This window comes from Hemicordylus capensis, chromosome 2, assembly GCF_027244095.1.
Source record: "Hemicordylus capensis ecotype Gifberg chromosome 2, rHemCap1.1.pri, whole genome shotgun sequence".
Lineage (NCBI taxonomy): Eukaryota > Metazoa > Chordata > Lepidosauria > Squamata > Cordylidae > Hemicordylus > Hemicordylus capensis.
The window spans coordinates 274,142,029-274,166,030 of NC_069658.1; the positions used below are offsets into that span (position 1 = coordinate 274,142,029).

Consider the following 24,002-nt stretch of genomic DNA (forward strand, 5'->3'; position numbering starts at 1 on the left):
AAGCCTCCAGGATACCGGTTGCCTTCACAGACAATATGATCCACTAGAATATTTGCCTCAGGCAACTTCGGGCAGCTGATGGAACAAAACTAGAGATATGCTATACCTCCCTAAGCAATTACATGAATCTTATGACTTTTTTTTACTTTATAAAAATGACCACAGACCTTTTGTGCATACACAAATTCCAGATTAACCCGCAGCACTCTCTACAGGATTCCCCCTTGGGGCAAATGTCCAAACAAATTGCAAAAGGTTACTGAATAGAGTACAACAGGTGGGTGGGTAGATAAGAGGGTGAATATTTAACCTAAAGTTGCGACCAAGGGGGCACCTAACTGGCTCTCATGGCAGTGGCTTCCTGGTGGCCCCTCTTGGCCCCACCAGCACTCCCCCAGCACCGTGTTGCTGACCACACAAGTGGCCACTGTGCATGCATGCGCATGCTGACACTGCTGCAGCCACTTGCAGCCTTTTGAAAAGTGGCTGCCGTGCTCATAAAAGCAGTGGGGCGATGGAGGAGCAGGGAAGGACTATCTGCTTTTAAATGGAGCTGATCCCTGCTCCACCGTACTGGTTTGAATGTGGGTGCCCGAGCCAGTTCAGCACTTCCATAAGGAGGAACAGAACAGGTTTGAGCACATCCCTAGTTAAAAGTTTGATTCTAGATCCCAAACTGCCTGGTGAATCTATCAATCAGTATGTCACAGCACTGCATGCCTTAAGTGTAACCTGTTTGCTTGCCAACATTACTGATGAAATGATCAGCGATCGGATAGTTATGAAAACAAACTGCTTCAAACGGTGTGAAAAACTGCTATTGGAGTGGAAACATACCTTGGATAAAGTTACAGAGATGGCTAGGAGGATGGAAAATGCTCTTCACTGTGTCAAAGCACTCTCTTTGGTACCTTCAAACCCACCGCCTGAAATCCAGGCTGTTTGGTATAAATCCTTCCAAACCCAATCTTCTCATATTGCACTGCCCTAGAAAGTGGTAGAACAAGAAAGGAGGGCCTACCAATGCTACCAATGTGGAGACTCTACCCCGGGATATCCCTAGAGGGGTGGAGGGGTGGGGGCAAATCAACATATGTGGGGACCCCTTAACATTTAATATGTTTACAAAATCATACTGACTGATGACATAAAGGCGAATCTCACAGTCAATGAGACCTGCCTTCAGAGGGTTAGCGGGGAGAGTGGACTTAGCCTGCTCTCCACGCAGACAATCCCCAGACAGCCCAGGGTGGCAGGATCGGCTGCCCACATGACTGTTGGCTCCGTCGTGGAGATGCGGCAGGCTGCGGGGATTGGGGGCCGCATGGCCCCTGGAAGTTCCAGGATGCCCCGCGCAAGTGCGCAGAGCTGCGCCACAGCAATGCACGATCAAAAAGATGGGGTTAGCAGAGCTCTCGCTCCGCTAACCTCAGCTAAGGGGAGGGGGAATTAGGACAGTTTGCTGCCGGGATCCGCGTGGCTCCCATGGCAACAGATGATCAGCAAAAAGCAGGCTAGGCTCCCTTAGCCCGCTTTTTACTGATTGTGAGAATCTCGTCATTGTGAGGCTATTCACACATGCATGCAAAACCGGGCTAAGAAAGCCAATTTTGCTCACTGTCCTGCACAGAAGGTCACTTGCAACAAGTGCAAAAAATGGGAAACTTGGTAAGATTTGCAAGTCTACTTCATTACCGATTCACCATATGAGAAGGATGAGGCAGATGAACCACTTTCTGACTGTGTTTTAAGTGTGGCATACTCAGAGCCTACTTCTCCACATTGTACAGTTAAATTTAACGGCCATGAAATATGGATGCTGCTGATTTTGGTTCTCTTTAAACTATCATTTCCCATCTACTTTACAAGAAACTCCCCACTACATCAGATCTGCACTTGCAGCCTTTAGACATCTACCCTTGGGTATATGGAGGTCCCCTATTGACAGAAATTGATACTTTACTGCTGTCCTGGAATACAAAGGATGTGCTGCATAAGGGATTTGTGTCACAAAAAGGAGTCTCAATATTAGGCTGGAAACATCAGAAAGATCTACGTGTTCTCAGAAGGAACACTAGATCTATTTGGGTCTAGTGTTAGAACCAAATAGCATGGAACACGTATTACCTATGATGATGGAGCATCCATATGCTGATATGATTGCCACTTTATTGGATGCCTTTGCTGATACTCCTGGCACTGCTATACGCTTCAAACATAAAATTCAGAAGAAGGCAAATGTAATACCTGTACAACATAAAGTGAGGAACATACCCATAGCATTGCTCCAACCACAGAGAGGAGTTCTTAAGACTACAGTGTGCTGACATCATGGAGTCTGTTGATTCATCAGAATGGGTCTCTCCCAATTCAGAAGAAGGCATTGTTTATCTCAACTTCTACTTCCAGGCCAAGAGGAGATCCCAGAAGATGAGGATGAAGGATTACTCATGGAGTGATCACATCTTCTGAATGGAAAGTGGCCCTCAAGTGCCACTTATCAAGTGATTACTGGACTGAAACCTTACATAACTAATGGATTGCCATACAAATCTTCACAGCCAACCTGAACATCTTCAACCATACATGAACGTAAAGAGTGAGCTGTCTCTACTCAATGAGCTGGTGCTGAGGAATGATCGTTTGGTGGTGTCAACATCCTTACAAGCAAAAGTGATCAAAATTGCCCATGAAGGTCACCTGGGCAGAGCCTGACCAAAAGGCGAATCAGAGAAAGCTCTTGGTGGCCAGGTGTGGACAAACACATTGAAAATGTAATCCAGCACTGTATGGCTTGTGCTGTATCTGACAAATTGCAGAAGACTTTTACCATCCCCTTGACTCCAGTAAACTATCCCATTGGTCCCTGGGGAAAACCTGCTCTGGATATAATGAGGCCTTTTGATAACCAACCTGCAAAACAATTGTTGTGGTGATGGTGGATAACTATTCCAGATGGCCAGAAGTTTCATTTGCAGACCACATTGCTACAAACATGGTGATCCAGTTAATGGCTGGATTTTTTGTGAGGGAAGGTCTTCCTAAAGAACTAGTGACTGACAATGGGAGACAGCTTACCTCATTTGAAATAAAGCAATATTTGCATAACCATGGGATAAAACACAAAACTCTTTCTTTGTACCAACCTCGAGGGAATGGCTTAGTGGAAAGAATGAGCAGATTAGTGAAAGAAAGTTTGCAACTGGTTACTAGCAACAACAATCCTGGAAAGAGGCAATCAATGAAACTCTATTTGCTTATCAAACCGCTCCTCAATCTACTACAGGAAAATCACTTTTTGAACTAATGAGAGGATCAAAGCTACTACTAAACTTACCCAATGGCAACAACTGATGGGGCTTTCCCTCACCCTGAGGATACAGAGATTCGTGATTAGGTAAGGAAGAAGCAGCAAAAATATAAATTGTATGTAGTTCAGAAACAGGATGTGAAACAGTGAATATTTCAAGTAGGGGACTCTGTTAGAGTACAGCTGCCTTATAAAGTGAGGAAGGGATGTTCCCAATATTCTTGACCAAAATAAATAATCAAAATCTGAGAAGAGTCTGTCCTATTGGATGATGGAAAGCAATGGAACAGTTCAAGACTTTCCAGTGTGCATACTATGAGACAAGAGGGAAGGGAGTCTGGTCTCCAGAGAGTAACTGAAGAGGAATTTAATCTTGCCTCCAGTTTTGACCTCATAGAGGAGGCTGATAAAAGTGATGGAGAAACCTCACTACCAGAAGAACAAACAGCTCCTGTGCCAGAAAACCCAAGACTTAGGAGAAGAATGCATGACAGGAGACCACCTAAAATACTTTAAGCCTTTGTCACTAAATTTTAAATCAATTCAATTTTGGGCTGTTATAAAGCAGAGGGATGTGTTGTATTCTATTCAGCAATCTTTTGCCGTTTGTTTATTTGGACGTTTGTTCCAAGGGGAATCCTGTAAAGCGTGTGGGGGAGAAGTCAAGAGGAAAAGGGAAGGAAAGAAGGAGAAAAAGGGAATTCTTGCTGAATAAACATTTAGTTAAATCTACATAAGATTTCCTTGTGGTATAAGCGAAGCAGCTATAAAACACCACCTCAAAAATGTTACTGCTTTTATCAAAATCCTTTGAACTTCCTTTAAATATCCAAAGATGAACAAAACTCTTCAAATTCACCTCAGATTTTGATTTACGCGAGATGTGGTGGCTCTCAATAAAACTCTTAGCTTCATTCTTTGCACATGACATTTTAACGGATCTTAAAAGATATTCAAATAGTGTACAGTGAACACACATGGGAGGAAGTGGGGCTGGAGCAGCAGGCCCTGCCCCCCACCCCGAAACTATACATGTTTAGTTGAACATCTCCATGGAGTTCATATCTGTAGGGATCTCTCTCTAAGCAAACAGAAATCCTGAAAAAGCAAAGTTCTTGATCGTATGGAGAGTGCCTTATGCACATAGGCTCCATAAAGGTAAAGTGTGCCATCAAGTCTATTTCAACTCCTGGCAACCATAGAGCCCTGTGGTTTTCTTTGGTATAATACAGGAGGGATTTACCATTGTCTCCTCCCACGCAGTATGAGATGATGCCTTTCAGTAGGCTCCATACAGATATTCAAATGAATATATGTAGGTATCATCCCTATTCACTCCAGTCCTGCATTAAGGGTTTCTAGCTTGAAAGTTTGCAAAGTGCTACTGTACTACTTAAGTATTTATTTACTATTTGTTTATATACTGCTTTCATGTTGTTACCATCAAGGGGAGTAAAGCTGGCTGAAGGGGAACAACACACAATACATCCTGCCCATTCATATTGTGACAAGCTTGATTGGCAGCTTTAAAGTTTGTGCCACCCTATATTCTTTTAGCATTGTCTTAATTACTGTTCTCTTAGTTCCAGACCTTCCTTTCAACTTGAGAATAATCGTCTGTTGAGGTACTCTTTCAGCCTTGTGTCCCTTGTTATAAGCCTCCATTAACATTTGTGTGCCACAAGCTTCAAAAGATCTGCATGAAACTTGGCAGATAGATGTAAAACCAGACAAAGAGAGGTTGCTATCATCATTTCCTTGGTAAACAGCTTTCTGGCAGAAAAGGCATGGAGGAAACCTTATTCTTCATAGTATATGTTTCATTCTGACCTTTACTTTATTTCTTAAGCTGCTCTCCTATAATACACAATATAAAGTTATGCTGTCACTACCACCCACGGCAAAATGAGATCTTCCTTACCCCATTGCTTGAAAATGTATTGGGTTATATACTGGATTAATTTTGCTCAAAAGCAGAGATGTCTGATAGGAATCTCACCTTTAAAATGAACTGAGTATTTCTGAGCCATAAGCTCAATGCCTAAATTAACTTCCCAAAGGCCAAAACCTGTACACAGAGAACCATATAAAGGAATTCCCTTGAAACCAGATTTTGTTGTATTTGCTTATGTAAAATATTTTTAAAGACCTTTAAATTAAGGGGTCAGATTCTCAATCTAGAGACCATAATATCAACCATTCAGAAAACTAAAATGATAAACTTGGTCCCAGTTATGCATTTTTTTTTTAATGTGATATAGGGCGGGGTGTGCACGGACTATTTTGCACAATTCAGTCTAAATTTGAACTGAATTCAGACTGAACCACGGGCCATGAACAGTTTTGGTTAAACCAACTGGCTGGCACGGTCTGTTCAACTAAACCAGCTCGAACTGCTTCGGCACTTCATGCTGCTATGTAAAGGAGAATCCAGTGAGGATTCCCCTTTGCTTGTAGCAAGGTATTCTTTTTAAAGGGCTTGCCGGTACAGGCGGTGCTAGTGCAGGATACTGGCTGGGGAAAACATTGCTGCTTGGTACCACTGCTGGTAAGTACCTTCGCATTTACTGTTACTGGTGCCACTAACCAATCCACCCCACCTGCATCACCCTCACCTGCAAGCCCTTTTAAAATAATGCCCTTTACAATTAAAGGGGAATCTTTATAATAGCACAAACCACTGAACTGAATTTGGTTTGACCAGCCCCCTTTCCTGAAGGCTGGTCTGGTTCATGATCGGGCCAACTGAACCAGCCCAGTTCATGGTGAAACAGTTCACTTTGAATTGTTCGTGCACACCATGGATGTGATATAGGTTGCTATGTGTTTATATTTTATTTATTTATTTGTTTGTTTGTTAAATGTCTTTTATTGTTAAATTTCGATACCGCTTTTCATTAAAACAATCTCAAGGTGGTTTAATTACACAATTAAAATATTAAGCTAATATATATAAAAAACCAAATCTGATTAAAAGATTAAAAACAAGCACAATATAACCATAGAAAATAAAAAGCAGCAATAGAAACAATCATATAAAAGCCTGGATTAAAAGCCAAGATTTCACTCGCTTTCTAAAAACTCTGATGGAGACTGAAAAGGAGACGTTTGGAAGACTAATGGTCTTAATCGTTTTTTCTAAAGATTTATGAATACAATTTTTTTTGCATTGTTTTTAATGTTCTGCTTTTTAAAAAGAAAACTTTGTATTTGTCCAGACTATGGCCAGAATCCAAGGATTTGTGTGGTCAATGAGAAGCTGGGCCTCCATTACTCAAATAGCAGCTTCTCACTATGCCACATGGCAAACATATTTTGAAACTGAAAGAGGCAGGGGGAGGTTGCCTGCTGATCTAAAGAAAAGAGTAAAAGTCCCACTGTGCGTTTGATTCTGCATAATCTGACACTGAGCCATTTCTCATGCTCAGTGAGAAGGGCTACCGGGCACACGGGGAGGAAGACTGCTGGAACTCACCTCCCCTGCAGAAGATTGCCCAATCCATGCTGGGCAAATGGATCACGTGCCCACACGAGCACCAGCTGACCCCGGTAGCGCAGAGGTTTGGGGGCTGGGACACATTGTCCTGGCCCCTGGAACACCCATAATACACCACACAAGTGTACAGTGCATTGTGGGGGTCCCCCGGTGCTAGAAGGGAACATGCTCCTGTGTTGGCACAGTGCAGCACCAGCACCAACACAAGAGCACCTGACCCTGACTAAGCGGTGCGCTCCCTAAGCAGGTTTGCCACTGTGCCGCCGCTCAGAGCCTCTTGCCTTCCGGCAATACACATCTGCAAACAAGAGTGAGTCCCAGGATCTTGCGCAGGGCATCCCGGGGAGACCTCCAGGCTGGGGGGGGGGCATGTTGTAGCCCTCCGGTAGGGGTCTCCTCATGAGTTGCTTAGGAACATAGGAAACTGCCATATACTGAGTCAGACCATTGGTCTATCTAGCTCAGTATTGTCTTCACAGACTGGCAGCGGCTTCTCCAAGGTTGCAGGCAGGAATCTCTCTCAGCACTATCTTGGAGAAGCCAGGGAGGGAACTTGAAACCTTCTGCTCTTCCCAGAGTGGCTTCATCCCATGAGGGGAATATCTTGCAGTGCTCATACATCAAGTCTCCCATTCAGATGCAACCAGGGAAGACCCTGCTTAGCTCTGGGGACAAGTCATGCTTGCTACCACAAGACCAGCTCTCCTCTCCAGGAGATCATGCATGGTGTGGAGAAAGCAGACAGAGAGAAATTCCTCTCCCTCCCCCACAACACCAGAACCAGAGGTCATCCCATGAAACCGACCACCAGGAAATCCAGGACCCACCAATGGAAGTACCCCTCCACACAATGCACAATCCACCCGTGGAACCCTCTGCCACAAGACGTGGTGACAGCCAACAACCCGGACTGCTCCAAGAAGGGCCTGGGCAACTTCACGGAGGAGAGGCCCACCTGTGGCACAGAGCTGCACTGTGGTAACTCGTGATCACCAAAATGGGGTTAGCAGAGCACTCACTCTCTAAGCAGGCTCCCGGGTGTGTGTGTGTGTACTTATTGAGCTTTGCTGCCGGGAGCCCTACAGCTCCCGTGGCAGCACATGACCACAGGAAAGCGGGCTTGGCTCTCTTAGCCCGCTTTCCTGCAGTCTTGAGAATCGCCTCCATAAAAGCTAGGACGTCCACATGTGTAGATCATAGGTATGCACGCAGCATATGCATGTGCAAATGTGATATGTGACTGTCACACACTGGCTTGGAATCACAGTATCCAACTGCCTCCCTGCTTAAGATATGGTGACTAGAATTGACTAGAATATGGTGACTAGAACTGATCCTGTTCATAGGCTATGGAAGTGGCCTCAGATGTGATGGTGAGGGCATTAATTGTCACCCTATTCCTCTAACAGCTGTCAGGGAGAGGGGTAAGACTGCTCCTCACCGGGAGACTTTAGGTCCCAATCACTCCCATCTTTCCAGAGCTCCTCATCCCTGGCCATTCAAGCCTTAAATAAAGCCCTGCAGTCAGGGTAATCCCAACCACCCTCTCCTGACTCCGCCCTCCTCAGTGTAGCTGCCTGCATCCTCTCTTCTACAACTGTTGCCTGTCTGGCCAGCTGTTGAGGCCCTGCCTTCTCCTCTTTGCCACCAGGAGGCAACCTGTTGGACCATGCTGGCCCATCCACAGGATTCCTGTGCGTCCTGGCTCTCCATGGCAACTGTGTAGGGTCCCAGCTGCCTTTGCCTATACCCAGGGTCTGTATTGCCTCCGTCTTCTTGGCCCTCCGACTGGGTGAGTACTCGGGTCCACCCGCAGCCAGCGGGAAGGCCAGACAATTGCTTTCTACTTCCTCCATGAAAATGTTTCCCATATAGGATTTTTTTTTTTAAGGTTGGAATCAGCCCTGACCAGTAATGGCACAAAAACAAACAAACGTGGGGGTGGGGTTGAGAGCAGAAAAGGGACAATGTGCATTTCTGTAGGAGAGGGGTTTTATCCCACAGTTACATTTCTGGAAGATGTACAGTATACCTGGACTTTCAAAAAGCTCTTGACAAAGTTCCCCACCAAAGGCTCCTGAGTAAACTTAACAGTCATGGGATAAGGAGACAGCTTCATGTGTGGACTAGTAACTGGTTGAAGGACAGGAAACAAAGGGTAGGAATAAATAGACAGTTTTTACAATGGAGTTTTCACAGTGGGGTCCCCCAGGGATTGGTTCTGGAACTAGTGCTCTTTAATTTGTTCATAAATGATCTAGAAGTTGGGGTAAGCAGTGAAGTTGCCAAATTTGCAGATGACACCAAATTGTTTAGGGTAGTGAAATCCAAAAGAGATTGTGAGGAGCTCCAAAAAGATCTCTCCAAACTGGAGGAGTGGGCAACAAAATGGCAAATGCAGTTCAGTGTTAGCAAGTGTAAAGTAAAGTGTGCTGTTGAGTCAGTGTCAACTCCTGGCAACCACAGAGCCCTGTGGCTGTCTTGGTTAGAATACAGGAGGGGTTTACCATTGCCTCCTCCTGCACAGTATGAGATGATGCCTTTCAGCATCTTCCTATAGTGCTGCTGCCTGATATAGGTGTTTCCCATAGTCTGGGAAACATACCAGCAGGGATTCGTACTGGCAACCTCTGGGTTGATAATCAAGTCGTTTCTCCGCTGATACATATTTGGGCAAAAAAACCCGACTTCACAAATATGCTGATGGGGTCTGAGCTGTCAGTGACTGACCATGAGGGGGACAGCTTGTTGAGAGTATTGACTCAGTGTGCAGCAGCTGTGGTAAAGGACAATTCCATGCTAGGAATCATTAGGAAGGGGATTGAAAATAAAACTGCTAATATTATAATGCTCTTATTCAAAACTATGGTGTGGCCACATTTGAAGTACTGCGTGCAGTTCTAGTCACCATATCTTAAGAAGGACATTGTAGAACTGGAAAAGGTGCAGAAGAGAGCAACCAAGATGATCAGGGGCCTTGAGCAGCTTCCTTAAGAGTCAAGGCTACAACACTTGGGGCTTTTTAGTTTAGAAAAAAGATGACTAAGGGGAGACATGATAGAGCTCTATAAAATCATGCATAGTGTGGAAAAAGTTGATAGAGAGAAATCTTTCTCCCTTTATCATCACATTAGAACCAGGGGTCATCCCATTAAAATGATTTTAGGACTGACAAAAGGAAGTACTTTTTCACACAACGCATAATCAACCAACCTATGGAATTCCCTGCCGCAAGATGTGGTGATAGCCAACAGCCTGGATGACTTTAAGAGGTGTTTAGATAAATTTATGGAGGGCAGGACTATCAATGGCTCCCAGTCTGACTATAAGCCACCTCCAGCCTCAGAGGCAAAATGCCTCTAAATACCCAGTTGCAGAGGAGCAACAGCAGGAGAGCGGGCATGCCCTCAACTCCTGCCTATGGGCTTCTCAGAGGCATCTGGTGGGCCACTGTGTGAAACAGGATGTTGGACCAGATAAACCTTGGGCCTGATCCAGCAGGGCTGTTCTTATGTTATTATGTTCTTATCATATGTTTCAGATTGATGCTCCCATCTGAAACATATTTTTCTCTGATGGAAGTCCTATTGATTTTGATCGAGTTAATATCTGTAAGAAACATATGCTGAACACATAATTGTCAAAATATTTATGATGAGGTATGGTTGATCACTACATTTAAGATATTAGCGTCCCATCGGTATTTTACATTTTTGGAGAAAGGAACAAATGGATGCTATATTTTCATCAGTGAAATTGTTCAGTGCTCACATACTCACTCAGGTCTGTTGCATTCTCGAACAGCATTTTTAATGCCCCCACCACAAGTTCGCGAGCAAACTCCAAATGGACTCCAAGCACCCCAAGCCCCGTCTGTCACAGGTACTTCTCGCTCTCTGGGAATGCAGTGGCCATATTTGCAGTGCTAAAATCGAGGCCGGAGATGAGAGAGAGAGAGATTGGTTTACAATACCATTTGATTCGTACAATCCAAAATCCACTTTAGATAAAACTCTCTCTCACTTTTTTTTTGGGGGGGGGCTCACATTTTTCTTTTTAAGGTATGGCAGGCAAAATCTCTTATATTTGTTCCTAGAGCAGCTATGAATTTTGAATTCTGACATTAAACTGCAAATTACGAGTCTTGCTTCTCTCATGTAGAGCTGGATTAAGACATTCCAAGGCTTTAAGCTAGAACAAGAAGTCCATACCATTAAAAATATGGTAAGAAGTCCATTCCATGAAAAATATGAATTTATTATTTTCACACAAGGGCATTGAATATATAAACATGAAAAAATTTGCACATACATACATACTGTACATGAAGCTGAAAAAATGGAATTGTAATCTAGTGCACACACAGAAATATGCTTATTTGCATTGTAAAACAGTTTCAAATGATCATATTTTTGTCTATCATTTCTTAATAGATAAAACTCTGTCTATTACCAAAAAAAGGAAGTACAGTACATTTCAAATGTTCTCTTTATTTTCAACATCCTCACCACCCTCTAACAGAAGAGCTGAAAAACCTATCCACTTAGCAGGGCTCCCACTCATCTTTACTCAGTAAGGTAAAGTGTGCCGTCGAGTTGGTGTTGACACCTGGTAGAATACAGGAGTGGTTTATCATTGCCTCCTCCTGTACAGTATGAGATGATGCCTTACAGCATCTTCCTCTATCGCTGCTGCCCGATATAGTACCAGCAGCGATTCAAACCGGCAACCTTCTGCTTGTTAGTCAAGCATTTCCCTGCTGCGCCACTTAAGGTGCTGCACTCATCAACACTAGTGCCCGGTAAATAATGGGCAAGTCCATACATATGTGCTAGATATGGAAATGCAAGTAACCTTGAGTTTTAGAAACAGGAGACCAAGAGGGGGCAGGGAAACAGGAAGGAACAAAAGACAATGAATGCATGTATGAATAAAAATAATCATTTCTAGACTGAAGGTCTAACCACGTATCCTGCTATTCTTCTGAACTGAACTAGTACCTCACTGGTCCACTTCACATATGATGTGGTGGCAAATAGGGCCTCACACAGAATAATCTAGGGGTGTGCACAAAACTGGTATGCTCGATTTGGTTCTAGTACAAACTGGACTCGAACTGAATCAGGCATGTTCAGTTTTGTGCATACCCCAACACTCCCAAACAACCCCCAATTCGGTTCAAGTTTGGGGATTCTAACTTAATTTTTTTAAATTAATTTTTGTTTTACTGAAGTGTACCACCTCCAGGGGCGCTGCCGGGGCTGAGGAAGGGATCTCCAAAGGTTCCCCCTTCCCCCGCTGGCCTCCCCTGGTGTCATTACAGCCCAGTTCAGGTAGTTTGGGCCTGTTCCAGGATGCTGAGTAGTTGCGGTGGTCATTTTGGAGGCTGCTGTGCACATGCAATGGGCCTCTGCATGGCTGAAATCCACCTGAACGGGGCTGTAATGACACCAGGGGGAGGCTAGTTGGGGTTGGGGGAATCTCCAGGGACCCACCCACCCTGTGGCCACACCCCTGGAGGCAGTAAGTTTCAGGTTTGTTTGTTTTTTAAAGAAATTTTTAAGGTAGAACCCCCGAACTGGCCAGGGTGTTCAGCTTGAGATCAAGCCAAACAGGCAGGTTTGGTTCAAGGCTGGCTCAATGTCAAACCCCTGAACTGGGTTTGTTCGAGGTTGAGCTGATTCAAATTCAAACCTGTTTGCACACCCCTAGAATAATCCAATAGGCTATGATTTCAAAACAATTAAGATAAAATAGCAGCAATTCACCAATACCACTGGGTGGCCTGCATAGAATCGGGTTGATAAGAGTGCCAATTCAGATAAGATCCAATGTACTGTCCACGTAAAATAATGGACATCTTTGCATTGGATTGGCCCAAATCAGCTGTGCTACTGCATCAGATATAATCCCGTACAAAATTGCTCAATACTCACTGTAAACAGGAGGGGTTTATCACTGCCATCTTCCATGCAGTATGAGATGATGCCTTTCAGCATCTTCCTATATCACTGCTTCCCAATATAGGTGTTTCCCATAGTCTGGGAAACATACCAGCAGGGATTTGAACCAGCAACCTCTTGGTCCCTAGGCAAGTCACTTCCCCGCTGCATCATTGGGTGGCTCCAGTATTCACAGTAACCCACACTAAATTGGTTCTGATGACTGCGCTTAGCAAATATATTTTCTATTAAATGTAAACAAGGTGGGAAAATATGGTGAAGCCTGGATTTCTGCAACATGTACCCATATGAGGTATGGCTAAAAGCATGCATTCAGCATTTATACAGTACATATATTATAACTGCAGACCACAGACTTCCATGATAATGTTTGTATATCCCACCTTTCTATCATAATAAATACTCAAGCTGGTCATTGTAAAGAAATAATAAAACAATTTAATTAATCAAATGGTTTGTCAAACACTTAAGGTTTGGGTGAAAATAAGTATGCGGACATGGATTTACAGTGGGAGAAGACATCATGAATTTATAATATTTATATGGCAATTACATATTAATAAGCTTCTTCTGCTAAATCATATTCTACTGCAGATGTGAATTATTTTGAATCCCTAAATGATGGGCAGTCAAACAGCTGAGCCAAGCAAAGTGGCAGCTCCCCAATCTATTGAGTTGTGCCCATTTACTGATCCAGAACAAGAAGCACACATTATGACAGCTTCTGGGAAAGCAGCCTGTCTGATTTTCTGATTACAGGTTAGATGCCAGAATGCGTCAATAGAAAAGACACACAGCAGATCAAATATGTTGAAAGAACCTCTCAAATCACATTGAAAGCTAAAGGAATAAAGGATGTAAATAATGGAAGTGTGAAAAACAAGCATTTTTTACTTAGGGTGTTACTCAGGATGTTCCTGATACCCTCCCCACATTTGGACATTCTAGGAACAATATGTCTCCCTTCTGAAAAGATCTTCAGAATGTATGTGCAACCACTTATGAGCACATCGTTCCCTGTGAAGGTGAAGTTCTGCGAATTTAAGAGCTGTAGCAACAGTCAGTACACTAACCTTCTACATGGGCACGTAGGTTTTGCAGCTGTCATAAGCAAAGACACACATGGCATCAATATAGACAGTACGATCCCAAAGCAGGAACATCTTGCAGAACAGCTGCCATGTGCAGCTAAAATATCAAACAGCAATCGCACTCAGCATAGAACAGACCATTTGGCTCACTAGCGCACAGAACTCACACATCATGACACGTTTTACACACGTTAGAGTCAGCAGCTGAAGGCAGACACCTCATCTGAGACATTACTTTAATCCAATGAAATCCATTGATGGCCATCAGTGATTAGCTTACCATAGGTGTGTTTTCCACCCTGTTAGTGAGAACTGCCTTCACATTATGAAAAAGCTCCACCATAACCCCCAAATAATGCAAGTTTCAAAACAACCTGTCAATCACAAAGTACAAAGTACAACTCCAATCATAATGTGTTATGTGATCCAATAGCCATGCAGTCAAGTGCTTTTTTGGGCACCCGGGGTTTGAAGATGTATGTCAAATCAGCAACCTGATGACTTAGAGCAAAGTAAATGGATGTGACAAGCATTGACTCAAAAAGGTCCACAATTCAGACACTAGATTACCTCCATGCTCTCACACTTCAACTATGTCACATGAGTATGTCTGCTTTAGGAAAGTCATGTATGTCTGTAGCCTTCTTCAGACGTTCCTCACCCCCATAGTGTGCATGCATACAGCTACAAAAGTGGGAGGAAGTCCCACCCATGAGCTGTCACTCATTGATACTCATGGGTGGCACTCATGGTTACAGATCTGTTTGAGTGACGGAGGAAGTGTTATAACTGTGATGGCTGACACTTCCATAAGCAGCAACCTGGATCTCCCGAGGCTGCTGTTCAAAGAAGCACGGGCCATCACAGTTACAGGCTTCTCCCGTCACACAAACAGCTCTGTAACTGTGAGCACCTAGCAGGAGGGGGTGAGTGACAGCTCCTCTCTGCTTTTGCAGCTGTAAGTGTGAGTGCTGTGGGGGTGGTTATTTATTTGTTTATTTTATATCCCGCTCTTCCTCCAAGGAGCCCAGAGCGGGGTACTACATGCTTAGATTTTGCCTCACAACAACCCTGTGAAGTAGGTTAGGCTGAGAGAGAAGTGACTGGCCCAGAGTCACCCAACAAGTATCATGGCTGAATGGGGATCTGAACTCGGGTCTTCCCGGTCCTAGTCCAGCACTCTAACCACTACACCATGCTGGCATCTGAGAATAAATTATATTGTAGCTGCATTCATTTTAGACCTTTCCTGGGCATGAAGGCTTTTAGGTTAGCAAAGTTCTATTTCCACAAAAGACAACATGGTGGTTGACATCCTGACTAATGAAGTGTGCATGTTAGGAGAGACTGCAGGGATGCACAAGGAACCTGTGGCAACTCCCCTAGTCTCCTTGAGTTCATGCTGCTGTGCCAGAGCCGTAATACCTCTGAGTGCCGCCTGTGCTCCAGAGGCACATTGTAAAATCAGAAATATATTACTGACCTTCGGCAACATGTTTCCAATCTTAAAGGTCACTTCCAGAGAGCAGGCAGCATTCAGAAGTATTGGATCTTCCGTGCAACAGGGTGAATGCAAGTGAACTAGGGGAATTGCATGAGAGCTCCCAGCATGTTTCTTGATTAATCTGTATATTATGGGCTTAAAAGTCAACAGACCTGAGGTAAAACACCAGTCTCACCACAACGTTCTCTGGGCAAGGCTGCAAGCCACATAACATGTTTAAAACAATGACAGTGGCTGGCATGCCACACAGCCTTACAAGGATGTGCAAAAACTGAAGCTGAACTCATTGGGCTGGAAAAGCTGGCTGACATGCCTCACAGCCTGATGGGGGTGAAGCAAGAGCTCCATCCTCACAAGGAGGCACTAAACTAACTGCATGGGAGGCCTGCCTTGCAATGCAACAGTGTGGTAGGGGAAGCAATTTTCGCTTTCCTCCCTATCCTGCAAAAGCCTTTTTTGTGTCCAGGAATATATCTGTAAGAGCTCTGCAAACTTCACGGACATGTTCCTGGACATTTTCAGGAATTTTGCGGGGTGGGGAGAGAAACAAAAAAATACTTCTTTCTCCCTGCACACTGCATTGAGAGGCAAGTTTCACATGCAGTTAGTTTACTGGCTTCTTGCAAGAACAGAACTCTTGCTCCACCCTCATCAGGCTGCAAGGCATGTCAGCCAGCTTTTCCAACCCAACGAGTTCAACTCCAGATTTTATGCTGGTGCTCTGTAATAAATGTGTTGTGATGCACATAAACTGCTTACCCCAAATTAATCCTGGAGCAGTGATACAGACAGCAAATGGGGCTTTGGCAACTCTACTGCCTTTATGCCTGAATAGCAATAAAACAAGTTTATAAAACAGCTTTCGTATTCTGTGGTTCTGTGTATGAGTTACAAACAAAAAACTAAAAACTATTTAAATCCTAAAATCGTGCCATTTCGGGGTTTGGCACCAAAAAGATTTTTAATAGATATTACTAAACAGAAAAAGACTTGAACATATGAAAAACTGGAACATGTTAAAAACTTATCTACCATGAGGGAAGAAGTATTTGCACACATGTGGTGTCTTGTTTTAAACACAGCCTTAAGTTACTAAGCCTGCAATGTCAGCACACCAGCACAACCTACTACTATGAATATTTATATAATGCCTTTCAAGGAAAGTTCCCAAAGCAGTTTATACAGAGAAACAATAAATGAATAAATACTGACCTGAGGGTTGGAAAGACAGGTATACATTTTTAAAATAAATTAATTAATCCAGCCTGAGGCTATGGATCCCTGGCACGCTGACACTGCAAGAATAGTGGCTGAGGAGTCTGTGTGTGTGATGTTTAAATTGGGACAGAGTATATAAAGAAGACCCAAAAGTATTACTGACAACCAGCATTATTAGAAGAATGCCATGTGAGAGTCAAATCGGATGTGATGGTGGCTTTGGGTAAGGAAAGAATTCCATGTGCATTCTGTCATATTATAAGCATACATTGTGAATCAGACATTCACATATAAAGATAGCACGCCACAGATTGATGGCCTGGCAGATGTACCACTGGTGAGTTAACTTTATATTTATATAACTTTAAAAGGCCAACTTATGAAATAAGCCCATTTTTAGATGATGGGGTATGCATGGATTGCTTTGACTGACATATGTTTTTAAATCTCATCATCAAGCACCCAACTTTGGGCATAATCTCCTAGGAAGTGTTCCTGTATAAGTCTCATTGAATTGAATAATAGTAACACAAGAGAAAGCACCTTGTATTCTTGGGAAACCCTATTCATTTCAAGCAGTTAGGACATACCAGGAAATCTGTCAGTTTTGCTATAGGTGAAGTTCACTTTTTCAGACGGAGTAAATAACATTTACCATGCAGGACATTGCTTCCAGCTCATGTGATTTCAAGTGTCTAGAATAAAAGATTGTGATTTCAAGTGTCCAGAATAAAAGACTGATGGCTGACATACAAAATAAACATTACTCAGAGTAGTCTCATTGAAATTAAATTATTTGTCCTTTTAATTTCAACTGGACTACTCTGAGTAATTTTCCTCAGCATGTCAGCCATCATCTTTTATATGACTAACCCTGTTAGCAGAAAAAGCTTTAGAGTTTTTGAAGGATAGCACACAACTCTGCTTCAGTGTGCTAGTCTTCAAGATTTTTGGATAACTTAAGTTTTTCTTTGGGATCACCAGGACACCGACTCTCATAACTGCAGTATAAATGACAGGAACTTGCCAATCTCTAGGAAAAAATAAATCAACACTGAATTTCTATTGAGCTCCCATGAAAAAGGTTAGCAAGACACCTACATTTTCAAAATAAACATAATATACAGTATACAAGAAAGGGTTAAGAAAAACTACTTTGAGAGTTGATATGATGATCATTATATGAAAAAGCAAAAAGTATGGCAAGATTCAAATGAGCTCAGCAAAACAACTTGTCTGTTCATGATAAATCAAAAGGCCAAATTAAAAAGTTAATTTTGGTTCCGGATCTCTATTTGGAATATGATATATTCTATCAAACTGTATTTTGAAGGCAAGGCCTCTGAGGAAAAGTTAAAATAACTGGACATGTTTTGCCTTATCAAGAATGCGACAGTAATATAACATCAGGTTTCAAATACATAAACGGTTATTATGATGGGTTAAGACGAACAATAGAATTCCTAGGCCACTAGGCTTAGTGCTAGAAGTTTTAAGAAGTATTTTCTTAGTATAAGAAGATTTGGTACACAATACCAAGGGGATAAAATATCTACTTATTTGAAAATAGAACTTAGTTAATCTATCAGAGGTACTTCCAAGTAAGTATGTTTTGGCTTGAGCTTCCACTGAAGCACACTTTCAGATACAATTATAATATTTTAATCCACAATGGTTCCTAAACCACAGTTAAAACAAGCCAGGATCTGCTGGGCTTGGACATTGCAGCAAATCCTGGCTTGTTTTACACTAGCTTTTGAAGTAGACCCCTTCTTCCCTTTGTGTGCCAAGGGAAGTGAGGAGCATCAGGGATGTTGAGCAGAACCAGAATTAAACCATGGTTCACATGATGTATAAGCCTCAAATTGCTGCTGGAGGAAGGAGAGAATAAAGTTTCCCATTCATAATGAGCTGGCTGAGCAGATTTCTGTGAACAGGCTAGATGTTGTTTGTGAGCAAGCACTGGCTATTGATCTAGCAATTTAAAAGATTGCTGCAATAAAAGACAGAAAGTGATCAAAGACTTTCTCACTGAACTGAAGCCATTATGACAATAACTCTTCTGTCTATGAGTAAAAAACCCACCCGAATAAATTGTAAGGGTGCCAACAAACCTTTCCGAGGCCACATTCCGTCCCATCAGCCCATGGTGTATGTTGAGTGCGACATCCTTTGTGTGCTCCATCAGCATTGATGCACCAGAGTCTTCTGCACTGCTTCTGCTTAAGTAATTTTAAAGGGTCCGAGCATTACTGAACAGACAGTTTAAAATATGTGCTACAGGCCACAAATGGATTTTAAATTATTAAAAATAATAAATACATTTTAAAGCTGGTAGCATTACTGTTACTATAAAGGAAGTGTAAATATGATACAATAGAGGAAGATTGTCCTTTCTGCACAAAAACCTTCTCTTGGATTTAAGCAGCTGGGCTAGGGATTAAATCTGTACCCACACAAAGGAAACTGGAATATTATGTAAAGAGCTGGTTGACATTTTCCTGTCAAAATAGTTTTGAGTAAAACAGCAACTAGACACCCGGAAATAATTTTCTTTATCAGCTATCATTAATGCATTGCTAAAAAAACTTAATATTAGATCTTCCCAGTCAAGTTATTCCTCCATGGCTCTTTTTCTTTATGGCTGCAAATTTCTTCTGTGGCAGAAGGGATACTACAAATCTCACATTTTAGTTCATCATTAGTATTATAAAAGCTTCTAGAACTCATGATCATATTTAAAAAACTTTGATAATGTTACAGCCTGGTTTCTTAAGGGTTCAGGGGAAAAATGAATCAGAAGTTATTAGGGCTTGAAATACTAAGCCTATTCACATGACCAACCTAACCCGATCCCAGCACTCATGCCCAGCCGTACCCTACATTTAACTCTGGTTTTTAGCCAGGATTAAGGGTGCGAGTACACAGAGTGTACACAGAGACAGGAGCCTAGAACACCCATCTCACAGGAGTATCCCCTAATGCACCGTACTAGTTGCGTGGTGCATTGTGGGATATCCAGAGGCTGGGACACATTCTCTCAACCCCTGGGAGAGCCACTGGTGCGCGAGGCCGATCCACACAGCCAGGAGGTGGTGGAGAGGGTAAGGAAATCGTTTGGGAGGAAGGTAAATTCAGTGCAACCTTCCCTCCCGTCTGCCCAGCCTCCCCACCTCCGATCGTGAGAATAGCCTTAGATAGATAGATAGATAGATAGATAGATAGACAGACAGATAGATCTGTGTTACTGTGCTGGTAAATCAATGATACAGTTTGCAATGCAGAGATTGTCACTAGAGATAAAAAACAGATAACCAATCACAATTCTCAGTATTTGTCTTACATCTCAACTCTGTTATTATTTAACTAATACATATAATAATACATGATTCTCTAAATTCAATGTAAATTCCCATTGTGATTCCTGATTTAGAATAGGTATGAAAAATTATATGTTCTTCCATCTGTATTGTGTGAGTTTACGTATGTAAACATCCTGAGACACATGTCCTTTTCATTCTTTCCCATCTCTTATGTGCCTTTTTAATTTAAGAGAGGCTAATGTGGCTTCTCTGTGGTTGACCCAGGATTTTGGAACGCACTCCCTGTCAAAATATGTGCTTCCCCGTCTCTGATTGCTTTTTAAAAGATCCTTAAGACACATTTGTTTTCTGTCACTTAATCAAAACTAATTTTAAACAGTTTAATTGTTTTACTCTGTGAAATTGTCGTGTTTCATTCTGTGAAAGTTTTTAATTGTTTTTATTTTATTTTTATATTGTAATTTGGATTATGTACACTGCCTAGATATATCAGGTGGTTTATAAATATGAGAAAGAAAGAAAGAAAGAAAGAAAGAAAGAAAGAAAGAAAGAAAGAAAGAAAGAAAGAAAGAAAGAAAGATTAAGGGCCTCTGACTTTCATTGTTATTTACTTAATATATTTATGTCCCACCTTTCTTCAGTAAATCTCAAGGCAGCATGAATAGGGTTACAGTTGGCCTCCTATCTGGTCACTGACTAGATATGTTTCATTTCAGCATGGTTGCTGCTTCATGTGCCTTCACACCACAGGTTGAGAAAATCAGTGGTGAACAATATAAACAGAGCTGTGTACTACTACTACTACTACTACTACTACTACTACTACTACTGGAGGAGAGGTCTATCATTGGCTACTAGTTGGATGGCTATACCCCACCTCCAAACTCAAAGGCAGGATGCCTCTGAGTACCAGTTGCAGGGAAGTAACAGCAGGAGAGAGGGCATGCCCTAAATTTCTTCTTGTGGCTTCCAGTGGCATCTGGTGGGCCACTGTGCAAAACAGGATGCTGGACTACATGGGCCTTGGGCCTGATCCAGCAGGGCTGTTCTTATGTTCTTATGTCCTACTACTACTATGAATATTTATATACCACACTTCAATGAAATGCTCAAAGTGCTTTATATGGAAAAAGTTTAGTTTAGTTTATTACTATCAACTAGTGGGCCCGGGCACAGAACATCTGCGTCTCTAGTTGAGAGTGCCGCCGCGGCCGGGCCGAGAGTGCCGCCGCGGCCGGGCCGAGAGTGCCCCCGCCGCCGCGGCCAGGCCCGCCGCCTTGCCTCCGCAGCCGTCCGGCGAGGCAATTCTCCTAGGTGCTCCAGGACCAATCAGGCACCCCAGCAGCCCAGCCAATCAGCTGGGCTGCCGGGACGCACGTTCTAAAGGCACACCCAGGAGAATTATATATATAGATGATCAAAGATCAGCAATACAATTTAAAACTTTATCGAAAAGTACGGATAAAAAAGAATACATAAAATAACAACAATAATAATCAGAAGGAGAACAAATCCATTGGCATATAAAGATAGCTGTTATCCAGCATCCTAACCGAGCCAAGAATCTAGAAGACAAGACAGGAAATAAGTTGCTGTCGACTCCTAATAGCAATAGAGCAAAACTTAGCCAACTTATATGTAATGGAGGGAATTTTATCTGCAAGCAAAAAAGCAACATAAAATTCTTCTGAATGACCAGGTAAAGATAATACAATTGGAGTTAATAAAGTCTGTTGTATGTCCCTGTAGAATACGCAATGCAACAGAACATGTTGTACATTTTCAACATCCCCAGACCACAAGGACAAAGTCTGTCACTCATGGAAAAATAAATAATACATAAATAAGATGTTTCCCTGTCCCCAAAGGGCTAACAATCTAAAAAGAAACATAAGGTAGACACTAGCAACAGCCACTGGAGAGATGCTGTGCTGGGGTGGGATAGGGCAAGTTGCTCTCCCCCTGCTAAATATAAGATAATCACCACTTTTAAAGGTGTCTCTTTGCTCAGTTAGCAGGGGTAGTCAGATAGTTCCAACAATGCTAATGGATTTGAGAGTGAGCACGGTTGCAACTATGAGAATTTTTCTGACATGATTTTCATTTACCTTTATTATGTCAGAAATATTGGAATGAATAGTTGGCACTTACCGGAAAGGTCATTTTCCTCAGTGGTTGGGAGTGCATCCATAGGTTGGTTGGGTTGCTTTTCCTACTCACTCCTGATACAGGGCCAATAGCAAAGCAGCTCAGATAACCCATGTAGGAGGGGTATACCCACTGCCTTCTAGGTTAAAAGCCACTGAATCACTCTGGTGCCAACAGTCAACAACTATAATGGACACTGGACAAACAAAACAGTAACATCACAACTAAAGGAAGGTAGTTCAGAGAATGAACTATGACTAGCACAATACCCCAGATGTGATCGGCCCTCCCCAGGAAGCAAAGACCTAGACAGACCTAACACTGAACTGCGTGGGCTGGATACACTCCTGACCACTGAGGAGAATGACCTTTTAGATAAATGCCAACGATGCATTCCCCTTCAGTGGAAGAATGTACCCATAGGTCGGGACATGCAAAAGTCTCCCCCAACGAATGGGAGGGTGTTAAGGGTCAGGCCCTCACTGAGGAACCACCTGCTACAAGACCGTCTTTCAAAGAAGGCATCAGAAGAAACTAAGGACTGCAAATTATAGTGCAAAACAAAAGATGACATGGATGTCCAAGTGGCTGCTCTGTAAATATTGATGTGGGGCCTGAATAGAGAATGCTACAGATGTGACAGTGCTCCTAGTAGAATGGGCTGTAATGCTTGGTGAATGGTTGTGATGCTAGTGGTCTGGTTTGGACCCAGCTTCCCTACTGGTTGATATAGACCTTGGTGATGAAGTTGTCAGTTCTGATGAACACCTGACAATGCTAGTGGTCTGGTTTGGACCCAGCTTCTCCCAGAGTGTTACTCCATGGTGGAGCAGGTGAGTGGATGTGGTTATGGTCTATAAGAATACCATCTCCCTTACCAGGATCCCTGTCAGGGATTTGGCCTACTGAATGTGTGTACCTAAGCCTAGGGACCAGAGGTAGACGGGGACTTCTGCTGGTGTACTGATCACCCCACTGCCCAGTGGAGTTCCTAATTGAGCTGATGGGCCTGGTTGCTGAGTTGCCGTTGGAGTGGCCCAGGCTGCTGGTGGTGGGGGACTTCAATGTTCATTTTGGGACCGGTTTGTCAGGAGTGGCTCAAATGTTCATAGCGACCATGACGACTGTGGGCCTAGACCAACTGGTCTCTGGTCTGACACATGATGCTGGTCTCATACCCGATTTGGTCTTTTGCTCTGATCAGGGTGGTGTTCCACGTGTGGGGATTCCTGTCATCTCCTCATTGTCATGGACGAATCACCATTTGGTTAAGGTAGAACTTACAACCATGACCCATCTCTACAGGGGTGAAGGACCTATAAGATTGGTTCGCCCAAGGAGGTTATTAGATCCAACAGGATTCCAAGAAGTCTTGGAAGGGCTTAGGGCTGGCTCTGCTAATGATTCTGTCGATGCTCTGGTACAAAGATGGAATAATGAACTCACTAGAGCAGTATACACAATAGCTCCTAAGCGTCCTCTCCAACATGCCTTAAAGACAGCCCCATGGTATGCGGATGAGTTACGGGAGTTGAAGCAGCAAGGTAGACGATTAGAACGCAAGTGGAGGAAGACTTGGCGCGAGTCTGATTGGGCACAGCACAGAGCACATTTGAAGACTTATGCTCTGGCAGTGTGGGCGTCAAAGAAGCAGTTCTTTTCTGCCAACATTGCTTCCTCAAATTCACATCCAGCTGAGTTGTCTAGGGTTGTGAGGAGGCTAGTATCTACCCTTCCCTGTTGAATTTAAACCTGAAACCATTGGCCACTCGCTGTGACATCTTCAGCGACTTTTTTGTTGATAAAATCTCTCATATTCAGGCTGAGCTGGATTCCACAGCTACGGCAGAGTCTACTATGGAGGTGTCCAGCAACTCCTCTTATGGAATTAGATTGGATCATTTTCAGTTTGTGACTCCTGAGGAAGTGGACAAGCTGCTTTGGACTAT

General features: G+C 43.0%; 1 protein-coding gene across 3 annotated transcripts in view; it reads right to left on the bottom strand.

The window, feature by feature from the left end:
• Positions 1-24,002, bottom strand: part of ADAMTS9 (ADAM metallopeptidase with thrombospondin type 1 motif 9) — a 232,188-nt gene that overhangs the window by 135,990 nt on the left and 72,196 nt on the right. For 2 of the 3 annotated variants that reach the window (XM_053297778.1, XM_053297776.1), the window contains 2 exons: positions 18,697-18,801; positions 10,586-10,731 (listed from right to left, as the gene is read on the bottom strand). In XM_053297778.1, the coding sequence (XP_053153753.1) occupies positions 10,586-10,731; positions 18,697-18,801 (251 nt within the window). Of the gene's footprint in view, positions 1-10,585; positions 10,732-18,696; positions 18,805-24,002 lie in introns of all 3 variants that reach the window. The other variant, XM_053297777.1, reaches the window with a different exon arrangement.